A 21,392-nucleotide genomic window follows, 5' to 3' on the forward strand; every position below is an offset into this window, starting at 1 on the left:
GATTATCACTCTCTGCCATCCTGATTGTCTTGGATATAACTGGTTTTATAAGTAATTGATTTGTGCTCTTTTCTGCAAAATATATATTTTGTTATATTTCGCATAAATTCTGGATTTCTGTCTAACTTGAAATAATAAGACCAGACACAAATGTGGGTTGAAATAGGGCAGCTTTATTTAAGGAATTAACTGTTTATAACTGTTTTTCAATACTTACAAACTAATGGGGAGCAACCTGATGTGGGAGCAGCTGTGGCAGGTGGTCTATCCCTCAGGCCACCTCCTCAGCTTCCCCTGGGCGAAACACCTGAGCTCTGAGGATAACCCAAAGACTGGGTTGCTCCCCAGCCAGCTTGCATATGAAACGCCAGCCTGAGATTTCCACAGTCAACTCGCCAGACTTGACTGAGGATTATATCCCAGGTCAGCCCCAAGGAAGGTCTCTTTTCCTCTCTCTTTACTCTCAAGACCTAAGAAGAAAGTCCAAGAGGCCTAACCTTCACCCCAGGTGGGTGCCATTGGTGTTCACCAGATTATTACATCTCCCCCATAATCACCAGTGACTGCCTGTTTAAGTCCACACCTGACCCAATTTCCTATGCCAAGAACAACAGTGTGGAAACGCTTGGAAAAAGGGGGGGGGGGAATATTGTCAGTATGTTTCCTGAAAACAACAACAACCCATCCTTACCATGTTTACATAAAGTGACCACCAAAGCCACACTGAAGTCTAGGTGGGAGGGCGAGACAACAATTCTTGGAAGAGGGAGAAGGGAGGGCAGAGCAGGCTTAAATAGCCTTAGCTATTTGTCTCCCCGACCTGGCGCAATGCACCAAGTCCAATCAGATTACTGGTCTCTATTCAAATAGACCAGTAAATTCCTGTCCCAGGCATACAGCCTGGGGACATGGATTACTTCAGCAATGCCAAGATGTAGCAGATTCTGGATTACTTCAGCAATGCCAAGATGTAGCAGAAGGCACTACTATATGGTATATTAATGAGAGATTTATACAACATATTTATATGCACATACTAGTACATTGAACCAGTAAATAAAAAGTATGAGGAAATATAAGGCAATGAGGAAGAGACTGAAGGAAATACCTCTGTTGTCCCTTAAATTTAAATGTCTACCTGAATGCTAAAGCACTACCTTCCTCTTGCATCAGCTCATTTCCCTAGTATTCAGTGAGGATAATTTTGAAACAATAATCCTCCAAGAAATAATGTTTATTGTAATGTATTAATATCCTACTCAAAAAAATCTAAGGGTGGAGTACAAATGATAAAGCAATATAAAATGATATAAAACAATTGTACAAGATAAAGAGATGCACAGAAATGCACAACCTGTTCATTCAAGATACAATCTGTGAGTCCATAAAGCCTGGGTGAAGACTCGGGCTTTAGCGACATGGTGAAATGAAGCACCATTTTGGTGGGAACGTGGCCTTCAAGGGGATGGCATTCCACAATCTGGACATCACAGCAGAGAAGACCATTCTCAGGGTCTCCATGTTTCTGAAAGAAGAAAAAATAGGAGAAATGTCTGCTTTAGTGACAAAGGAGGTGGATTATTCAACATTGAAAGGTCATTTTCACCTATTTGCAGGGAAACAGATATTTCATTCTGATGGTTGGTGTCCAAATGACTTCATATAACATGCTAAATTGTGCTTAATTTGCTAAATAGTACTTTCCTTCACTATGTTGATGTCCCGTTAACTATACGAGTCGGTGCGGTCACAAATTTGTGACTGAGATTTCATTATTTTGGGGAAGAATGTGGATTAAGGAGTAATGATCACTATGATGACTGCTCTCCAAATTAGATGGCTTTGTGGATAATTTCTCTTCTTATGTCTTTCAGATGCCTGTGTCCTCCAGGTTATTCTGGTACATTTTGTGAACGCGTCTTAGACCCTTGCATTCAAAACCGCTGCTCAGACTATGGCTTTTGTCTGCCCAATTTGAATAATTACACCTGCCTCTGCAGGCTTGGCTATGAAGGACCATTCTGTGAAGTAGAGGCTAATGAATGCTCAAGTTCACCCTGCAAAAATGGGGCCACCTGTTTGGATTTAATTGGCCACTTCTCATGTCAGTGTGCCGCAGGCTTCAAAGGCAAGTTACAGGGTTCACCTTTTACTTGGCACATTTCATAGTCCATTTCTTCTTCACTTAAGCTCAGATTGTCATTATTTTTAATTAGGCGTTTTTCTTAATTTGCCTTAGTGTAAGATTTTCAATACCTATGAAACTTTAATGTTCACTATAATGTCGTATATTATTTTTTGTTCCACTTCAATTTGAATCTTGTGGCTACTTTTAAGGATAAACTACCCTGAAACTTATTGCTACAACAAGACCCTTTTCCTCACTCAGAATAGGATCTTTGATCCATAAAACCATTATTACTGGATTTTATTGCATCCTGTGTCATGAAGTAAAAACATATGTATTAATACTTATTTTTTTAGGCATGATCTGGGGTGGGTTACATATGCTTAAGTTCATGTGTTTCACTCTGTCCCCATGAAATACTTGCGACTGAAAAGTGTTCTTTCTCTGAAATGTACTGCCATACAATTATGATTTCTGATGCAAGTAAATAACTAATAGTACTACGAGCTGAGTTTCCCTTATCTGGAATTCCAAAATACAAACTATTCCAAAAACCAAAACTTGTTTCATGGGTGAGATAATAACAACTATACTTTCTGATGGTTCAGTGTACACAAACTTTATTTCATGCACAATTTTTTTTTAAAAAAAGATATTGTATAAAATTACCTACAAACTATGTGTATAGGGTATATAGGAAACATACATGAATTTCATGTTTGGACTTGGGTCCCATATCCAATTTATTTCTTTATATATATGCAAGTATTCCAAAATCAGAAAAAAGTCCAAAATACCTCTGGTCCCAAGGATTTCAGATAAGGGAGACTCAGTCTATACTCTGGAGGGACATGTTCATATTTCAAAATGACAAAAAATTCTGTTACTTTCTACTTCATTAGCAGTAATTGTTCCCCCCTCTTCCCCTGTATTTTCAGAAATGTCTTTCTGTGATGAACAAAATATGCAGATTTTTTAAAAAACTAATTTTCCACTCTGTAGTTACTAATGATGCAGAGTAACTCCAGAATAGCATTTATCAACCTAAGGGCCAAACCTCACCTGGACTGAAGACTTAGTAGAGCACATCCAGTTTTAAACAATGAAACAAAAAAAGCAGCAACAAAGTACCATTCATCAAATGGACTTAAGAAAAAGGAAAGGAAAGAAAATTGTGTTTTACAACAAGCAAAGCACTGCACAGAGCTTTGCCAACTTGGCCTAAAATTTACCATTTAGAAGCAGCAGTTAAGTGGCTAAGCAAAACCAAAGTGAGAAAATCATGTCTCAAATATACTGCAAACAAACAATACCAACATAATACATTTTCATTACACAGTTGAGACTTAAACACTGCATGATTTGATACAGTCGACTGGAATGTGATGGGATTTTATTGAGATGCTATATAAGCGTGTGTGTGAGAGAGATTTTGGGTGGTATCTTTACTACCCAGTAAAACACTGCCTTACAACATAGAGCTCCCATGAAACAAATTGAAAGATACAAATAAATTGTATCGAAGTGCTACTTTCTATTATTATAACACCAGATAATGTACAAAATATTGTATTACAGAAGTATAGCAGACTCTTTTGAAAGATTTTAATTAGTGCCTTAGTGGCCAAAAGTAATTTTATTTGGTTAGAGTCCCCTGCGTGGTTTGCAATTCTGGGATATTGTCCAAAAGAAAAGGCTTCTGACATTCAATTATATCTGCCTCCTTCTGACCACAGGAGGGGAAAAAACATCTTGAATTATATTATAAAATTTACTTTTTTTATCCAACTAGCCAGTCTACAGAGCATTTCTGAACAGCAGATCTGCCCTTTCTTTTAGGCAAGGGGAAGTTCATAACTGCTCTTCTGGAATCTGAAAAATGTAGTCTGATCTAGACAAGTTGTTGGTGTAACCACAAAGTATTAATGAGCTGCTTTTCAGAGCCATACTTTGATATGGAGATGGCTCCATCAATTAGGCAGAAGAAGACAGTGGTCTCAGCGATGGAGCACCAGGAGCAGTGAAATTTTGTCATTGAGTGCTCTTCAGTCATTGTATCATCTCTTTCACCTTCCCTTTCCTTCCTCACCTATGCTGACTTGTTCCCCACCCTTCCTTGCCCTCACTGTGCCAGTATCACCACTCCTACTCTCTATTCCTTTCTTTTTCTCATTGATTTACTTTATGTTGTCACTATCTTGATTTCCTTACCTCTTTCCTTCCTTGCTGCTGCATCACCACCAACACTACTTCCAAGTTGTCTCTTCCCTCCCTCTTCACCTTTCCCTCCTCTTGCTGCCTTTTCCTCTCCCCATTCCTTCCTACTTTCCATGGTACCACTGGGCCTTCCACTTGTTTGTAGTCTGTATAGAACATTGTCAGCTGCACAGGTGCTGGTCACACAACCCTATGATTCCTTGATATCAGAGTTTGAGACTGAATTTGAGGGCCTAGTATTATTATTATTATTATTATTATTATTATTATTATTATTAGTTTTATTTATACCCCGCCTTTCCACAGGAGCGTGATCAAGGCGGCTTACAACAGAATCTCATAATACAAAGCAAACAATGCACAGGAAAAAAAACAGTACACAATACCATACAATGCCAACAATGTAAAATTACAGTACATAATACAATGCAGAAAAAACAATATAATACAATGCAGAAAAACAATCCCCTGACAATAAAACCTGTACCCCCCCCCCTTAAATTCCCTCCCTCCAAAAAGGCCGCAACGGCGGCGCCAGGCAATTGTCCTTGGCACTCCTCCCCAATGGTATAGGGGTAAAGGAGAGTCCCTTGGGCCGCAGCCCAGATGGAAGCGGGCGAGCGGGCGGCGTCATCTCCGGGGAGGCCGGCGAGCCGGCTTATGAGGGGCCGCTCTCACCTGGCCCCTCCCCTTTCAAAAACGCCACCGCGGCGGCAACAAAGAATCCTCACCGGGCCACTGCCAGGTGGAAAAAGGCAGCGGCGTCCTCCGGGGCAGCAGGGAGTCCCTTGGGCCGCAGCCCAGATACTTATTCTCTGTTACAAAAAGTGAGGGGGAGGAAATTTCAGAGTGAGAGCACTGCCAGGAAAAGATGAGCGGACATGGTGTGTGTGTATGTGCGCTCACACTTTCTGCACTCATTGCTGCAGGCTACTTTGGAGCAAGCTTTCAAAGTGGTCTACTGGACCCACAAGCTAGTAGCATAGAGACACAGTAAGCTTTTTCAGCTTTAGTGTTTGCCTACTACTACAGTAGTATGGGATTGTTGCTTTTGGTGTTTCTTGTTTTGTCATTAAGTTTTCCTTATGTTCCTTTATTATACAGACGAATCTAAATGGCTGAAACAGCACTACATTTTCCTTTCTTGTTCTAAGGATTATGTGGGTTGCTCCACTCACAAATGCTAGCACAAAGAAAGCAAAACATATTGACACAATTGTTTTTCTTCAGTTCTGCTGAAGCACAGTTTCAGCAGATGTAACCTTGGCTCCTGATTGTCCAGGATTGATGGATACTTTTCAGTTTGTGCAGCCTGAGGATGTGGACAGGATCCTTGGAGAGCTGAGAGCCACTACACGTATACTAGACTCTTGCCCTTCCTGGCTTATTAAACAGGCCATAGAAGGACTAGAGGAGTGGGTAAGGGAAGTGATTAATGCCTCTTTACAGCAAGGCAGGATCCCAACATGCCTGAAAGAGGCTGTGGTAAGACCTCTTTTGAAAAAACCTTCCCTGGATCCTACAATACTAGGTAATTACAGGCCAGTCTCCAACCTTCCATTTTTGGGCAAGGTGCTAGAGTGTGTGATGGCTTCCCAACTCCAGGCATTCCTGGATGAGACAGATTATCTAGATCCATGACAGTCTGGTTTTAGGACTGGTTATAGGACAGAAACAGCTTTGGTTGCCTTGGTGGATGACCTACGCAGGGAACTAGACGGGGGAATGTGTCCCTGCTGGTTTTGCAGGACCTCTCGATACCATCAACCATGATATCCTAGGATGGGGCTTGGAGGTACTGTTCTACAGTGGCTCTATTCTTTCCTGGAATGTGGACATCTCTTGAAATGTGGGCATCCTTCTTTTCTTACTGCAGTCAATTTTACCAAGTATAATCAGTAAACAATATAGGCTGCATCTAAACTTATAAAAAGTATAGAGTCAACTTGTGGGTCTACTGACAAGATTTGGCTTGCAGGTTGGAGCTACACTGGTGCTCCTGCTTTCCCCTATCAAATAGATCAAGAGGATAGGCACTGGAAGAAGAAAAAATGCTTGTGTGTGTGGAGGGGAAGACATCTTGAAGCTTGATGTTGCTGCTTATCTTATCCTTTTTCTCCTTTCTTTCCCACTTCACCTCCCTTCACTCTGCTCCTTTTGGCTTAACATTGATATTGAGGGGAAGACAGGAAGAAGATGAAGGGATATTTAATATCATAAGAGTAGGGAAAACACAACAGGAGAAAGGAGGTGTGCTTTAGTTCTTTAGCAGAAATTTTAGTATCATAATATTGTTTGCCATCCATAAGGGTTTGCATTTTTATATCAGTAATGAAATATGACTCACAACACCTCCAACCTCCCTCCTGGAGAACCAGTCTTTATATCTCATAAGCATGATATAGCAAATGAAGTGATGCATATGTGTTGCCCTAACTTTACATTTCTCTTTAGCAGCAATTCAGTGTGATAAGCTTCTTGAATTTGGGGGTTGTGTTTACATTTGAATTCAACTTAACTCTCCTTTAAATCCCGTTTTCCTGCAGGATCTCACTAGTGTGATAAAGCCCTTGGTCTTGTTATGTGTCTTAATAATGCAATAGGGGTAGATGCCCAGGGTGACCAGTTGCCCTCCTTTTCCACGACATGCCCAACATTTCAACCTTCTGTCCAGGAGGAATTCCAAAATGTCCTCCCTTTTCAGCACAAATTTATAGTTGTATGAATGTTTTTAGCTTTTCCTTGAATGTCCTACATTTTGCAGGGCCTTGTCCTCCTTTGTGGTTAGGACACACCTGGTCACCCAGTAAGTGCCAAGAGGGAATGGTTTCTCCCACACTGGTCAATGTGATGGTAGAAGATGCCAAGCATGACTAATGCCAGCATCATTTTCTACTTGGATATACTCCCCTGTTGATTTTAGAGTTGCCAAGCTGCTAATGTAAGTTTTTCCTCCAGTGTCGTGCCACACATTTCAAGAATGCAACTGAAATGAACTTTCTGAAAGAGCACTCAAAGCTAAATTGCATGTGTCAGTTCTTCCTCCCACCTCCCATCCCAGTACGACTGGGAGAGTAGTTGTGGTGTTTTGCAGTAGAAAAATACACAAAAGTTATCTGAAGATGCCAGCCACAGATGCTGGCGAAACGTCAGGAATAAGCTCTTCTTGAACATAGCCACATAGCCCGAAAAACCAACAAAAAACTATGAAAGCCTTCGACTTCACATTAGAAAAGTACACAGTTTGGAAGAGATGTTGAGAATGTGCTGAATCCTTACCTCAGAAGATGCAGGGTCAAAGCAGTGCTTTAGGCTCTTCTTGTAAGAGAAAGGCTGTTGCTATTGGCTATTCCATGTAGACAGTCCCACGTTCCTTGGTATTTTCAGCTGAGAGGATACCAAGCAGCCTGACTGGGTAGAACCATGGAATCATAGAGTTGGAAGGGACCCCAAGGACCATTCAATCCACCCCCCTGCCATGCAGGAATCAAAGCACCCCCAACTGATGGCCATCCAGCCTCTGTTTAAAAACCTCCAAAGAAGGAGACTGCACCATACTCAAAGGCAGGATATTCCACTGCTGAATAGCTCTTACGATCAGGACGTTCTTCCTAATGTTTAGTTGGAATCTCATTATCTGTAGCTTGAATCCATTGCTCTGGGTCCTAGTCTCTGGAGCAGCAGAAAACAAGGGAGATTATCGCACACAAAATCTGTGCTGGGTTATACACGGGTTGTTAACCGTCAGTGACAAATGTTATTGCATTGCTCCATACCTGGCCAGTAGTCAGCCCATGTCCAACCAGACTTCTCTGGCACCTTTTCAAGAATGAAATTTTCAAGAACGAGAGCAATGCAAAAACGTGTTGCTGACAGTTACAACCCACGTGTAACCTGGCATAGATTTTGCATGTGATAATCTCCTACCTTGCTTCATCCTCAACATGATATCCCTTCAAATATTTAAACATGGCTATCATGTCAACCCTTAATCTTATCTTTCCCAGGCTGAACATACCCAGGTCCCTCAGTCACTACTCATAGGCCATAGTTTCCAGACCTTTCACCATTTTGGTCACTCTCCCCTGGACATCCTCCAGCTTCTCTACATCCTTTTTGAATTCTGGTAAGACCTCAGTTTGAGAATACTGATGGGAGATTATCACACAGAGACAGGATAGGGATGGGATCACTCCTCTGTCCTAATCCCATTATTAACCCATCTGTGACCGTGATAACATGAAAGGCTTTCAAATCATAGCACTGATCCTGCCATTAACCCATCATTAAAGCTCTACTGCAATAACACGAACTTCCATTAATACAAAATGCTGGCCAATGTCACTTTAATGACGGGTTAATGATGGGATCTGTACAACTTTATTGGAAAGTATTTTGCACAATCATGGTCATTTGCGCTTCCCAGACAGGTTAATGATGGGATCTGCATGACGTCATCTGAAAGTCCTTCCCACGATCACACAGGAAGAATAGGACAGGAACAGGACAAGGACAGGATAACCCCTGTGTGATAATCTCTCCATTCAGTGCAACATTAGCCAAGATAATAGAGGGCTGCACAGGTTGTGCCGGAATATTGCTCCATAGGTTCATAGGATTCATAAGGTTCAGTTGTGGAACCCATGGATTTTTACACTGGGGAGAACCAATCCGAATCTATTGGGACTTATGAAGCAGCAGTAATATAGGCTAGAGGGGCAGAGAGATGGGTTTCTGTTTACAATACATACCGTATTCTGTTTTAATATATAACAATGCTGATTTCCTATCCTAAAGCTGGAGTCTTCATACACAGTGTAACCAAAGGGATTTCAATCCAAATAAGACAGTGCTCTGTATGATGCACAATGCAATGGGAATAGCATTTAGTCTTGCACTGCTAAATATTCAGACTTGTGAATGATTCTGTTTGGGAAGATGCTTTGACAGGTAGTGTTTGCTGACAGTTTTTCCAGCCTTTTCAGTCATTCTGAGAAAATGGCAGGGAGACTAATAGAACAAGTCCCATATACTGGACATTGTGTTCATCTACCTGTTGACACCAAAAAGGTGTCTCATATCTGTTGTCTTGCTCAAAATCTGACTCCCAAACTTCCAGTTGTGGGAAGGAGAGTGAATGTGTTTGGCTCAGCGAGATGAGGGCATTGGTTAATTGAGTCATTCCATTTGTTTGTAACCTGCTATTTTGTTTAAACATTAGTCCTATTCTATTACTATCAACTTTCTGGATGGGGAACTTGAGAGAGGGGATCAGCACTGAGCCAGGGCCCCATTCCCAATATTGTTATACTTTTGTCTTTGCCCCTGCCATCCTTGTATATGGCAACCTCAAACTGTCTATCCTCCACATATGCAGTTACATTCTGAAGGAGGAACCATCTGTTTTTGCACATGTTTTTCTAAATGACTGCGAGCCTTTGCCAATATGGCTCATGTTGGACATCCTTTTGTATTTTGGATTTTAACTTCAGCTCACAAGCCCTCATGCTCATTTTACAGAATGAAGGGGGGAAAGATGCAAAATAATTTATAAAAGGTATTTCTGAAGCAAGGTTTCTCAAATGTTATGGTTTACTTAGTTTTTTATTTTTAGTGTTTTCATGAATTACCTCTCCACTAAAAAGTGACATAGAGCCCAAACAGAGGGGTGAAATAAACCTGTGCCTGGATTTCATTGGCTTGCAGCATTTAGATGCCACATGATATGATGATGCCAGGAAGCCAGCTTAAAGCTGCCCAGCCACCCAGATGTGGGGGGCTTCATGATGCTCTGGAGGAACATCATGAAGCTGCCACAGGGCCATGGCAGAATCACCAAAGCTGGCTTTTCTCCAGCGAAAAAATGAGTGGATCTTTGCTCCTTTTTTGGCTGGGTTGAAGACATATTGGGGCTGCGGCATGTGTTTGCTGCAGCCCAAATCCGTCTTCGGAAGGGACAGTTTCAAGCCACACCTTCTTGCCAGTCTCTTTCCCCCCATAGATAATGTAGAATAAAACACCAAGAATTTATATAATATGGAAAAGGTAATACTAAAGCTGAATTTTGCTTTCTCTACAGGTGAATCAGTAGTTGAAATATGTTTTTAAGCTTGTTAATTGAGAAAATGAACTAAAAGAATACAGGAAGCACAAAACTGTGAAGCCGCTGTGAACTTTAAAAAAGAAATATAAGGTTGTTGTGTTTTCATCCAGTTTATAAAAAAAATATTACTGTCTTTTAAAGGGCTGGGTTTTTTTCAGATTGTTCATATTTTCAGTATTGAAGCCTTGAGGCTAGCCATTTAAACTTTTTAAGTGATTTTATTTTACAAATATTTTCCTTTGACTGAAAAAGAAACCCCAACGTAATAAAATTTAACATGATTTACTACTTTTTCTTTACTTATACATTCAGGAAAAACGTGTTCCAAGAATGTGGAGAACTGTGCAGAGCAGCCTTGCTGGAATGGAGCAACCTGTGAAGACAACACAGATGGTTTCAAATGCAATTGTCCATTTGGTAAAGATTTATACATTATTCTCTTTTGTTGGTTTGCTGGTGTTGAGGGTATTTCTTCTGACATTCCTGTGAGATATTGTCTGACTAACAAAATTTGGCATGTGTATTTTGTTTCACACTGGCACATTTTAAGGTAGAAGAGACTAATCTACCGTACATAACTCTTGAAAGGGACAACATTGTTGATCTGTGTGAGTGTTCTTCTCTTTGGACTCAAAAAACTATATGCAAACCAAATAATGTTTGTTTGAATGTTTATATATCCATATGAAAACTTAACAAGCTGGCCAAATTATGTCCAGTATGCTATTCTAAGGTAAGTGCAAGTCAGGATTCTGTGCCATTTATTTAATTTCTGTAAAATTTTATTTTCTATTTGTGCGTTTCTTCTTTGATCCATATTTGGGCTCCTCCCAGCAGCCCCACTCCAGCATTTGGGACTGCCACTCCCATCCACAAAAAAAAAGGGGGGTAATCCTTTCAGAAGAACCAGTTAACGGTTTGCCCCTGCTTATTGTATGAGAGTTTGTTCACAAAACCATTCTTGGTTTTGTAAAAAAAACAAAAACAATCCTAGACCTTGAATCTGTCCTGTTCTTGGTGTAATAGTTTCATAGGTTGTTATTCATGTATAAGGGATGACATTCTTCACTACTTTTATCCTTAAAGTATCTTTAAGTATCTTAGCAGTCCCCCCCCCCTGCTGTGAGACAGTTTTAGGAAACTTACTATTCCCAGTTTGGGAATTATTTTGCACAAATGTCATACTTTTTGTATAGAGAAAAGCATTTTCTGTACATGAAACAGCATGTTTTATACAGAAAATGCTGTAGTTGGAAACTTTTTCTGTGCAAAATTCATTCATTTTTTTTTTAAATCCAGAAAATAGCTACATTCCTAAAAGACTAACCCATGAACATTTGGTGTGCTGCAGTCTGGCCTTACAAAACGCCAAGCACATGTCTGTGGGGGTTTGGGCTGCAGGATTTACCCTGCAGCCGAGTTGCGATCTGGGGCAGTGCATTCCAAGCCCCCCTCCCCCATGGCCACAGCTGGGTTTCTTCTTCCAGGAGGCTTGTGGGAGCCTGGGAGGTAGAGGAAATTTCAGCCAATTTCAGCTGGAAGGCGCTTGACCGGAGAAAGCAGCAGTTCTTATTGTGGTCAAGCAGGGAGGTATATTATTCCCCTGCTTTCCTCCTTGCAGGCAGTTTCTCTGCAAGCACCAGCCCTCCCTCTCTCTGTTTTGTGTTGTTGGCTCTGACATATGTTGTGTTGTTTCAGGTAGTGCTATTGTATTCCATTAACCTTGCTACAAACAATGGGCAGTTGGCATGGGACTGGGACTTGGGATTCTTTCTTAGGTGCCCTGGTAAAGGTTACTTTTGGGCATCCCCTTAAGGGACTTGGGGTGGTGGTGGTGGTAGTGGAAATGGAGATGCTCAAGTGTGGTTGCAGTTCTTCACACACACGTCAGGGAGGCAGGTGATAATTGTGGAGGCAGCCCCAGTGCTGTCGCCTACTTCCCCCCCCCCCCCCATCTCATTGTTGTTTCTGGCTTCTGCTGACAAGTTGGTTCATCAGCCAACAAATGGGTTGGCCAACATATCTGCAACTGTTACCAGTATATGGTTGTGGCCTTTGCTTTCCAAAATCCCAATGTGTTTGTGTTTCTTCTGTGAAGCGTTCTCGTCCCTGGACATGCAGTGTCACCAGTGAGTTGCTCTTTCTTCTCCCTAGCAACAGTGTGACTTTTGAAATTTCCATGGCTTCTTGGATTCCTATGAGATTTGTAATCTTGTGGAAACCCTGAAGCTCATGAGAAGGCCTGTTCTTGCAAGACTTGCAAGACATGTGCCACAGCTAGCCTTCAGATGGCCTCACAAGCAGGAAGAGTTTGTCTCATAATTCTGTACAGAAAACCTAGCCTAAAGAGACAAACCCATGAACATCATCTTGTATAATATAAATACTACATCAATCAAACTTAGGGTTTTACCTTAGTATCAATAATATTGTATGCAAACATTATTCAGAACCCTGACTTAGCTGTCTTGTAGTGAAGTTTTAAAAACAACTTTTACTTTACTTTACTTTTTTTTTTTTACCCTGAATCTGAATTCATGAAGTGATGAAGTATGATCAGCAAAGCGGCAGCAGTCACATTACTGTGTGGTTCAGTCAACTTCTTTCTTCCCAAAATAAACTCCCTAGATGAATACAGACCTGGAGGAGAAACATCAGAGAAAACATTTTCATTTAGACACCAAGCAAAATACCTTTTAATGTTTATACACAGAGAACTGAAGCTTGAATGATTCAGTTTAGCACAAATTGTATTGACATGAAATAGTTTAAATATCAATTACAAAGCACAATTTGAGTGTGTGCATAATTAGAGATATCTCTGTCTTGTCGAGCATGCATGAGATAAATTAAAATGGCTCCAAGGTGTGTTTTTTATTTGGTTGAGAAGTTTCATGGGTTGTGGAAGCAAGAGAACAATTTGTTATTTCTCCCTTTTCTTCTTTATATGTAGGATGGATCTTCTGAAGTCTCCTGTTATCTTGTGAATGTCAATGTTAGCATAGACAGAAAAGTGTTCCTAGTCCTTATGTCTCTCAAAGTGAGTTTTTCAGTGTAGAAGAGGATTTTAAAAAACCTCATTAGATACTAGCAGTATTAATATTAATTTATTTCATATTCTCATGTAAGAAAAAAAATAAAAATATTCTCCCTACTGGGAAAAATTATGAAATTCCCCACATATTTTTGATGATATTTCACAATTCAGAATATTTGGTAAAAAATTCATTTATATAATGGCCACCCTCACCCTGCTGTGCCACAGGAAAAAAGATAAAATATAGTGGTTGTGCACAAAACATCTGGAATATTATATGGCTACTGTGTACTATATAGCACTGTAATGACATTGTTGTTAATTACCCTCAAGCTGACCTCAACTCATGGTGACCCTGTGGATAAAACCTCTCCAAGACTCTCTGTCCACTACTTTTCTGTTCAGGTACTGCAGGCTTATACTCACAGCCTCTCTGGAGATGATCATACCAGCCTTTCTTGTCCTTTCCTCTCATGCTAGATGTGGGATGTAAACTTTATTGTACACCTCTGTGCCCAGGCAGGAGGCATCTCACACCCGATCCATGTGTGTGCCTCTGTGTGTGTGTGTGCACACGCACATCTATGGAGTTTTGCTGGTTCCTTCCTCTGAAACCTAACCTTCAGTCCTTTTCTAGTATGTGTCTTCCATTTCAGCCTTCTGCACAGGAGGATTTCCAAAAATCTCCTCCATTTTGAGTACCACTAAGAAGCAAGAATATATACGTTCACATTAGTGTTTTTAGCTTTTCTTTGGTCCTACACTTTTCATGTCCTACCCTTTTCTGGAATGTCCTACATTTCATGCTGCCTTGTCCTCCTTTGAGATGAGGACATCTCGTCATCCTGAGTTAACTGTGCTTTGCCCCCACACCCACCAGCATGCCTCAGCTGGGCAGATATCCTTCTCCTGCCACTTGAGGGGGTTGGCATCCGTCCACCCACCCCTTAATCCCCATCTGCTCCAGGCTGTTGAATTCTGGGGAATGTAGTTTGTTGCAGCATCAGAACTTTTCCTCACACTGTCCCTCTTTTCTCCCCTCAGTGGCTGTTCCGTTGTGGAAGGGGCAATGCTTTCGTGACTTGTCAATGCAAATATATTCAAAATGTTATACACACTGCCATGCAAATGTATTTGAAATGCATTAGTCACACTGCCAATGATGCGGAATGTGCAGATCTTTTGGGAAAACTCAGAAAAATTCCCGGGTTCATTTGCCCTAGGTTAAGAGGTTTTTTTGGCAGCCCCCTACCAAAATGCATTGGGTGTATTCAGAACATGTGTGAACAACAAGGATTCAACCTAGATTATTATTATAGTGTGAATGGGGCCTGAGGTTGTTAATGTCTCTTACTCCAATCTTAATTCCTCCTGCCTCTAACTCTAAGCCTGTTGTGCATACAATAGTTTCTGCGTGCAGGTTGAATAAGCCTGACCAATTTTCTGACTAGGAACCATTCAGTTTCTCCATATTCAGTTCTGATGACAATGACTTTTCCTGAGTACAGGTTACACATCAGGACAAACAAATGTAGTGGGACTCCCATTTCTTTGAGAACATTCCATAGTTTTTTGTGGTCTATACAGTCAAAAGTTTTACTGTAGTCAATAAAGCACATACAGATTTTCTTTTGGAATTTCCTGATGTATTCCATTAACCATTGTATATTTGCAATGTGACTCCTAGTGCCTCTTCCTTTCCTGAATCCAGCTGGCACCGCTGGGATTTCTCATTTGATATATATAGTAGGAGTCTTTGCTGCAGAATTTTGAGCATGACTTTGCTTGAATAGGATATTAGTGCTATGATCCTGTAGTTACTGCAGTCTTTTTTGTCTCCTTCTTTAGGTATTGGAATGTGGGAATGCGTATAGGAATTGATATTGCTACACAGTGAATTTTGGTATGTGTCTCCCCCCCAACCCCATTTCCTGATAAGCAGCCACTGTGATCAATGGGAGTCCATTCCCAGGTTGACCAAGAAGCAGCTGTCTGACATTCCCACCCTCTCCCCTGAGCAATCTCTGGCATGGCAGACAGATAAGGGGGCCCTGTTACTCTAGAGTCTCCCTCAGTCTAGAGATTGGTCATGCAAGGGAGGTGGGAACAGCAGGCAGCAGCCTTCCAATCAACAGGGGAATTGACCCCTGTCAATCTCAGTGGCTGCTTATCAATATGTGTGGGTCTAGGGGACTTTCATGGTCCCTATGTAGCCCCTAAACTAAACTAGGGGCTGCATAGCAATTTTGATTACTTAGCAGTTGCGAGTACATAACTGTAGGTTATATATTCCAAGTTACCCAATAAGATTTTGGACACTACTTTCTGTATGAAACATTGTTTCCTTGAAGAAAATGGGTTTTTTTTTAATGAAAGGGTCCTGAAATTTAGAAAGTCTTGTGCAGTTGATGTCCTTTTCACTCCAGCATCTTGACGTATTCAGATTCCATCTCACCCACAAAGAAATTTTGTGCTTTTACCTTTCCTGTTACATATTTTTATATATTCATATGCTTTTCTGGTTTTTAATAGAAGCAGTTCTGAAGTAAGCTGCATATAGAAGTACATGAGTCTAGAATGGATGTTTTTAGGAAATATCCCAGTGGGAAGCATCCATTACCTTAAAAAAAATATCTATGTTGCACTTTTCTAAGATAAATTTTGGGGCATTGTAATGAATTTTTCCTTTATATCAGCTGATGGCAGTAATGACTTTTGTTAGGACTGCATTGTGTTTTTGAAGCTTCATTTCCTTGGGGATGTGTTGTAATTTCATATATATACATTTCAAGTTTCCTGTTGAAAGCTTGACTTACTTTTCACACTCCTCTGATTTCCTGCACATGCCATTAAATCTGAAATTGTTTCTCTTGTTATCCATCTTTCATCTAATATGTGATAGAGGTTTTAGGAGAGCAGAGCCCCAAGTATAGCTAAAGACACCTTAATATTAGGGATTTCTTTTTTCTCCAATTTGTATAGAAGAGCTGGGGAGGCAGATGGGAATAGGGTTCAGGCAAATAGATTTTCTAATATGCATATTTCAAAGATCAGTGAAATGGAAAAGCAGTTTTAGAATCATCTCAGTCATATTATAAGGTTTACAAGGCAATGTTGTGGTACAGTGCTTTTCAGACTTTCTGCTATTGAGGGATAAACTCCATGTTGGCTTTTCTGTAGAGAAACCTGTGAGCATTGCACAATTTATGCATATGTGATTCACAGAGGGAACTTGTCCCTTGTCAACTAAATTGGGGCCCAGAGAACTTTATTTTTTTTTAAAAAAGTGTATGTTTTTTCTTCCTAATTTGTGTCCCATCCTTACTGTAAAGACCGCAGTACAGCAGGTATGGTTCTGCTAAACCATTTGAGGGTCTCATAACCTCATCAGCATAGGCTGAGATGGTGACTGACCCTCAGTCACCAAATGAACATTATGGATTTGAACTAGAGTTCTAGTCATTTTATTGAACTGGCATCTTCACCTGTGAACCTGTGAAAGTTCATTTGTTCCCCCATTTTACTTACTTACACTCAGTGTTCCTTAAGTCATTTTCATGAATATTTCAGATGTGTCCACAAACTAGGCAAGTGAAAAGCATGTTGGAGTGTATGTACTTTTAGACTAGGTATCCTCAAACATCTCTTTATTCACCACATGCTAAACTGGTCATATTGGTTGTTGGAATTTTTGATTAAGTGGCATAAGGATGGTTTTTAGAGATCCCAAAAGAAGCCAGCCCCTACTTTTTCCATTCATCTATTACCTTGGAGATTAAAGACAGGATAATGATTGTCATCTTCTCTGCTAGCTCCACCACCACAATGGTTAGTGCTGTCTGATAGAATTATGTCTCTGTGAAAGATTGGTTAACTGTAAGGATGGAAAGGATAGTTAATGCTTAGGGAAGAACATGAAAAGAGGGCTTCTAAAGAGTCAGGAAACCTCAACAAGAGAATCTTCTTAAAGCTGGCTTTTTTCCTTCTGGATCTTTGAATAGACTGAAGAACTACTCTCACCCACTATTCCCCAGCCCAGACGCCTTTTCCTTGCTCCCCATGGCTATGCAGTGACTCAGGGGGAAGGTGGGGGCAGTATTTCTCTCTGGCTATGTTATGATAGCCATTTATGATGATGACATTATCCTCTAAGATTTCTGAAGTACCACGGGTCCCTCCACCTTCCCTCCATTCTCCCAGCAACATCATTGCAGCGTTAGGTGCAGGGAGAAGGCATGCAAAGAGTGTTGTTTCTGCTAAGGTTTTGGCATAGTTGTAGATGTCAATCCCCAGCTTCACTTCCCTCCCACCCAGCTAGTACATGGCTGCATCAATGGAAGGAGGTGCGAGGCTGCTGAGTAAGGGTTATCACTGGCTATGTCCTTATTTTGAAGCGACAGTCAATGTTCTATGAAGGTTATAATTTGATGTCAAAGGTTTTCTCAGATATACCAAATGGTTGTTGTGATATAGCTGAACCTTCTCAGAATTTGTTGTTTTTGTGTTCCTTATGGCAACTTTAAGGGAAACCTATTCTACATATGGAAACTATGGCTGGCATCCTGCTAGAGGTGTAGGCCTTCATAAATTCAATTTATGCCTGTGCAATTCACTTTTTTGGTTGTTGCAGAATAGAAGAGTTAAAGGAAATGATATGATGGGGTTGGGCTGCAGTACCTTACAAGATGGGGTTTTTTTTACCAGTGAGAGGAAGATGTGTTATAGTTCTGCCTACGTGTCCTGAAACTGGATCTTGGCCCGTATCTTTTACAAATATCAGAGTACAGAGTACTAGAACTACAGGCATATGTGCAACTGCAGACTGTTCTCCTTTGCTACCTTTTTTTAAAAAGAAAGATGGATTTTCTGTGGTATGAGAAAAATGCAGAACTGCCAACAAAATGGCAATACAGTGACTGGGTACATCTAGAACAGGCTTTTACTGTGTAATCACACTACCTCAATTATGGATGTTTAAATTTATTGGATGTTATCCAGATGTTGCTGCTTGTGTTTTTTCTTTCTCTCTTCCATGTTTTTTTTAAAATCTAAGTGATAAAACAGCTGCACAGTGTCTTTTGTGAGGTAGCCTCTATATAGATGATAGGGAGGCAATTCTTTGCTAATTTCATTATTGAGGGAAGCAATGAGTAATTTTAGCAATTTTCCTCCTTTGAAAATTGCAGTTTTTAAAGCCTCTTCAAGGTTTGCAACTTACTCTGTGCAAAATTCACATGTTGTGTTATTAAAGCAGCATTTATGCACATGATGCAGCATTTTCTCCCCAGAAAATACTTCTGCGCTTAAATGTTTTCAGTGTGGAAAACACTGTTTTCTGCCCAGAAAATACTGTAGATAGGACTTGCTGTGCAGAAAATTTACACTCTTGGGAGAGCCATGACACAATATTTCCTGCACAGGAAACAGCATTTTCTGTACAAAAAAATAATAGCCAGAATTCACTAAGGCGGTAACAAATGAGTAATCACCTTAGTTACATAGCTAAATAATCTCTCCCAGCCAAACTCCCCCATCCATGGTTACTAAGTTAGTCACCTGTCAACCAAGAAGCCGCTGAGTGACATTTCCATCCCATCCCATGAATGATGTCTGGTGCAACAGCCAGAAGCAGGGGCTCTGTAGCCATTCTCCTTCACTATAAAGATAGCTTAGTTGCTTTCCAATTGATAGGACCCCATTGATTGCAGTGGCTGCTGCTTAGTAAATGAGCACTGGGGGCTTTCCTGGTCCCTGCATATCCCCTAAACTACTGTATATACTCAACTATAAGTCAACTCACGTATAAGCCGAGGGCAGGTTTTGGCCTTTGATATGACCCATGGATAAGTTGAGGGTAAAACTTAGGAGCATGTAAAAAAAAGGATCTAAAGGATGAAGGCCTAACTGTTTGTACTCATACTAAAGGCTGGATGGACGAGAGAGCAGTGAGGTTGCAGTGCTTCCAGGACAGATTACACTCTTGCCTTTGACCAGGGAATGGTTCTTTTATTTTTATTTTTAATAAGAATTAAAGTACATTTTTGGGGGGGAGGGTGTCACTTTTTTACTAAAATTTTTAGACTTATACAGGAATACAGTATATACAGTAAGCTAGGGAATATGTTGGGAGCATGTCTACAAATCAGTCACCTAGGGCTGCATCTACACTGCAGAATTAAAGCAATTTGACACTGTTTTAACTGGCTTAATGCTATTGAATTGTAGTTTTGTGAGATATTTAGCCTTCACTTTCAGAGAGCTCTGGTACTGCAACAAAGTACAAATCCCAGGATTTCATAGGATGGGGGTATGGCAGGTAAAGCAGGGACAACGTGCATAAATTCTGCAGTGTAGATGTAGCCATGGTTACAGATTCATAACAACCTTAGTTAATTCTAGCCTTTATTTCAATGCAGAAAATTTATTTTTTTCTTCATAAAATGTTGTGTCCTGTGCAAAACGGCTCTTTTCTGTAATAGAAAGAAACCATATGTGAATTTTGTGCAGAATGAGTCCTGAACTGCACAGATTAACAGTATGTAAAGGGATTTTGTACCACATTTGAGACTGTGTGGAATGAAGTCTCTATATTCTATTGACAGTCCAGGATTCTCATCATCAGTTTTCCTGACTATCAAAAAACCCACAAATTGATCATTAAAAATAGTTTTAAATATTATTTCAGTTCTTACTGGAGGCAGCCTAGATCTCTGTAGGAGGAAAGCACAAGATTTCCATGGTTAATCTTAAGGAGAGAAGCATCAATGTTTAACATGATTACTGAAGACTGTGAGTCTTAGGGAATTCTTCTCCTATCTCCATTCTCTTTTAATCCTCCCCTACCCTCACATTTTGTGTCTGCTGGAGTATTTGTGCTGTTCTTGCTTCTTCAGACTGAATGCACATGTCCATGAAAGACTGCTTTTAGGAAATCTTGGCTTATACACATCTCTGTTTTGTCACTCTTCCGTGCATTTTGTTTCTTATCTACAGTCTGATCTTGAGCACTGTTGCTGGGTTTTTTGTACTTCTTGGCATCTGTAAGTTTTGTTTCTAAAAGTTTTATTTTACTTATGGAAAAGGAGTATTTCCCCTTTAAATTGTCATCTTTCGTGTTCATCCCATTCTCTCCCTTCCTTATTGTCTACTGCTGTAAGCTATTAGCTGAAGACATATGACCTTTTTTCTTCACTGGCCCTGATGTTGAAAGAAATTTTCCTATACTTTAACCCCTTTGATGGATGAGTACAATATTATTTGTCAGGAACCTTCCTGTTGGTTCCTGCAGATTCATCCTAGCCACCTACCCCCTGCTGTCTGACCTCATATCAGATATACTGCTTGATATGATTAGCCTTCAGCACATACATATACCATAAGTTCATCTGTTAAAGCCAAATTGACGTGATATTTGTGACTGCTCTTTTCTATTGACCTTTTTAATTTGTCTGTGTCTTGGAGGTAAGATGAATAAGTATTTTCATAACTTTTCCATTCTGGTTCCAAGTGTGTGTATCTGGAACACTATCTAGATGTGACACATTGTTCAGTCCTGAATTCTTTGGTCACTGCTTACGGTGCCTTTTATTTCATATTTGTTTGAGCTAATAAGAATAAGGGCTGGCATTCTGTATTGAAGTTACAGATTAGTAACTTAGAGTTATGATGCCAGTGTGGCATAGCAGTTTGGGTGTTGGATAAAACTCTGGAGACCACGGTTCAAGTCTAAGACATGAAATCCACTGGTTGATCTTGGGAAAGTCAAATGCTCTCAGCCTCAGGCGAAGGCAATAGCAAACCTCTTCAGTGCAAATCTTGCCAAGAAAACTCCATGTGGGTTGCGTTAAGTTGGAAATGAATTGAAGGCACACAACAACAAAAACAACAACAAAAACAACAAACAACAG

General features: G+C 40.4%; 1 protein-coding gene across 1 annotated transcript in view; it reads left to right on the forward strand.

The window, feature by feature from the left end:
* The window catches only part of LOC149311398 (protein eyes shut homolog), a 154,536-nt gene extending 152,367 nt beyond the window's left edge, over nucleotides 1-2,169 (forward strand). Inside the window, exon 10 of the mRNA XM_089530994.1 lies at nucleotides 1,875-2,169. Within this exon, the coding sequence (XP_089387120.1) occupies nucleotides 1,875-2,169 (295 nt within the window). The remainder of the gene's footprint in view (nucleotides 1-1,874) is intronic.
* Nucleotides 2,170-21,392: the final 19,223 nt, after the last annotated feature.

This window comes from Sceloporus occidentalis, unplaced genomic scaffold (assembly GCF_023333645.1).
Source record: "Sceloporus occidentalis isolate IW3139 unplaced genomic scaffold, rSceOcc1.0.p SCAF_6, whole genome shotgun sequence".
Taxonomy (NCBI): domain Eukaryota; kingdom Metazoa; phylum Chordata; class Lepidosauria; order Squamata; family Phrynosomatidae; genus Sceloporus; species Sceloporus occidentalis.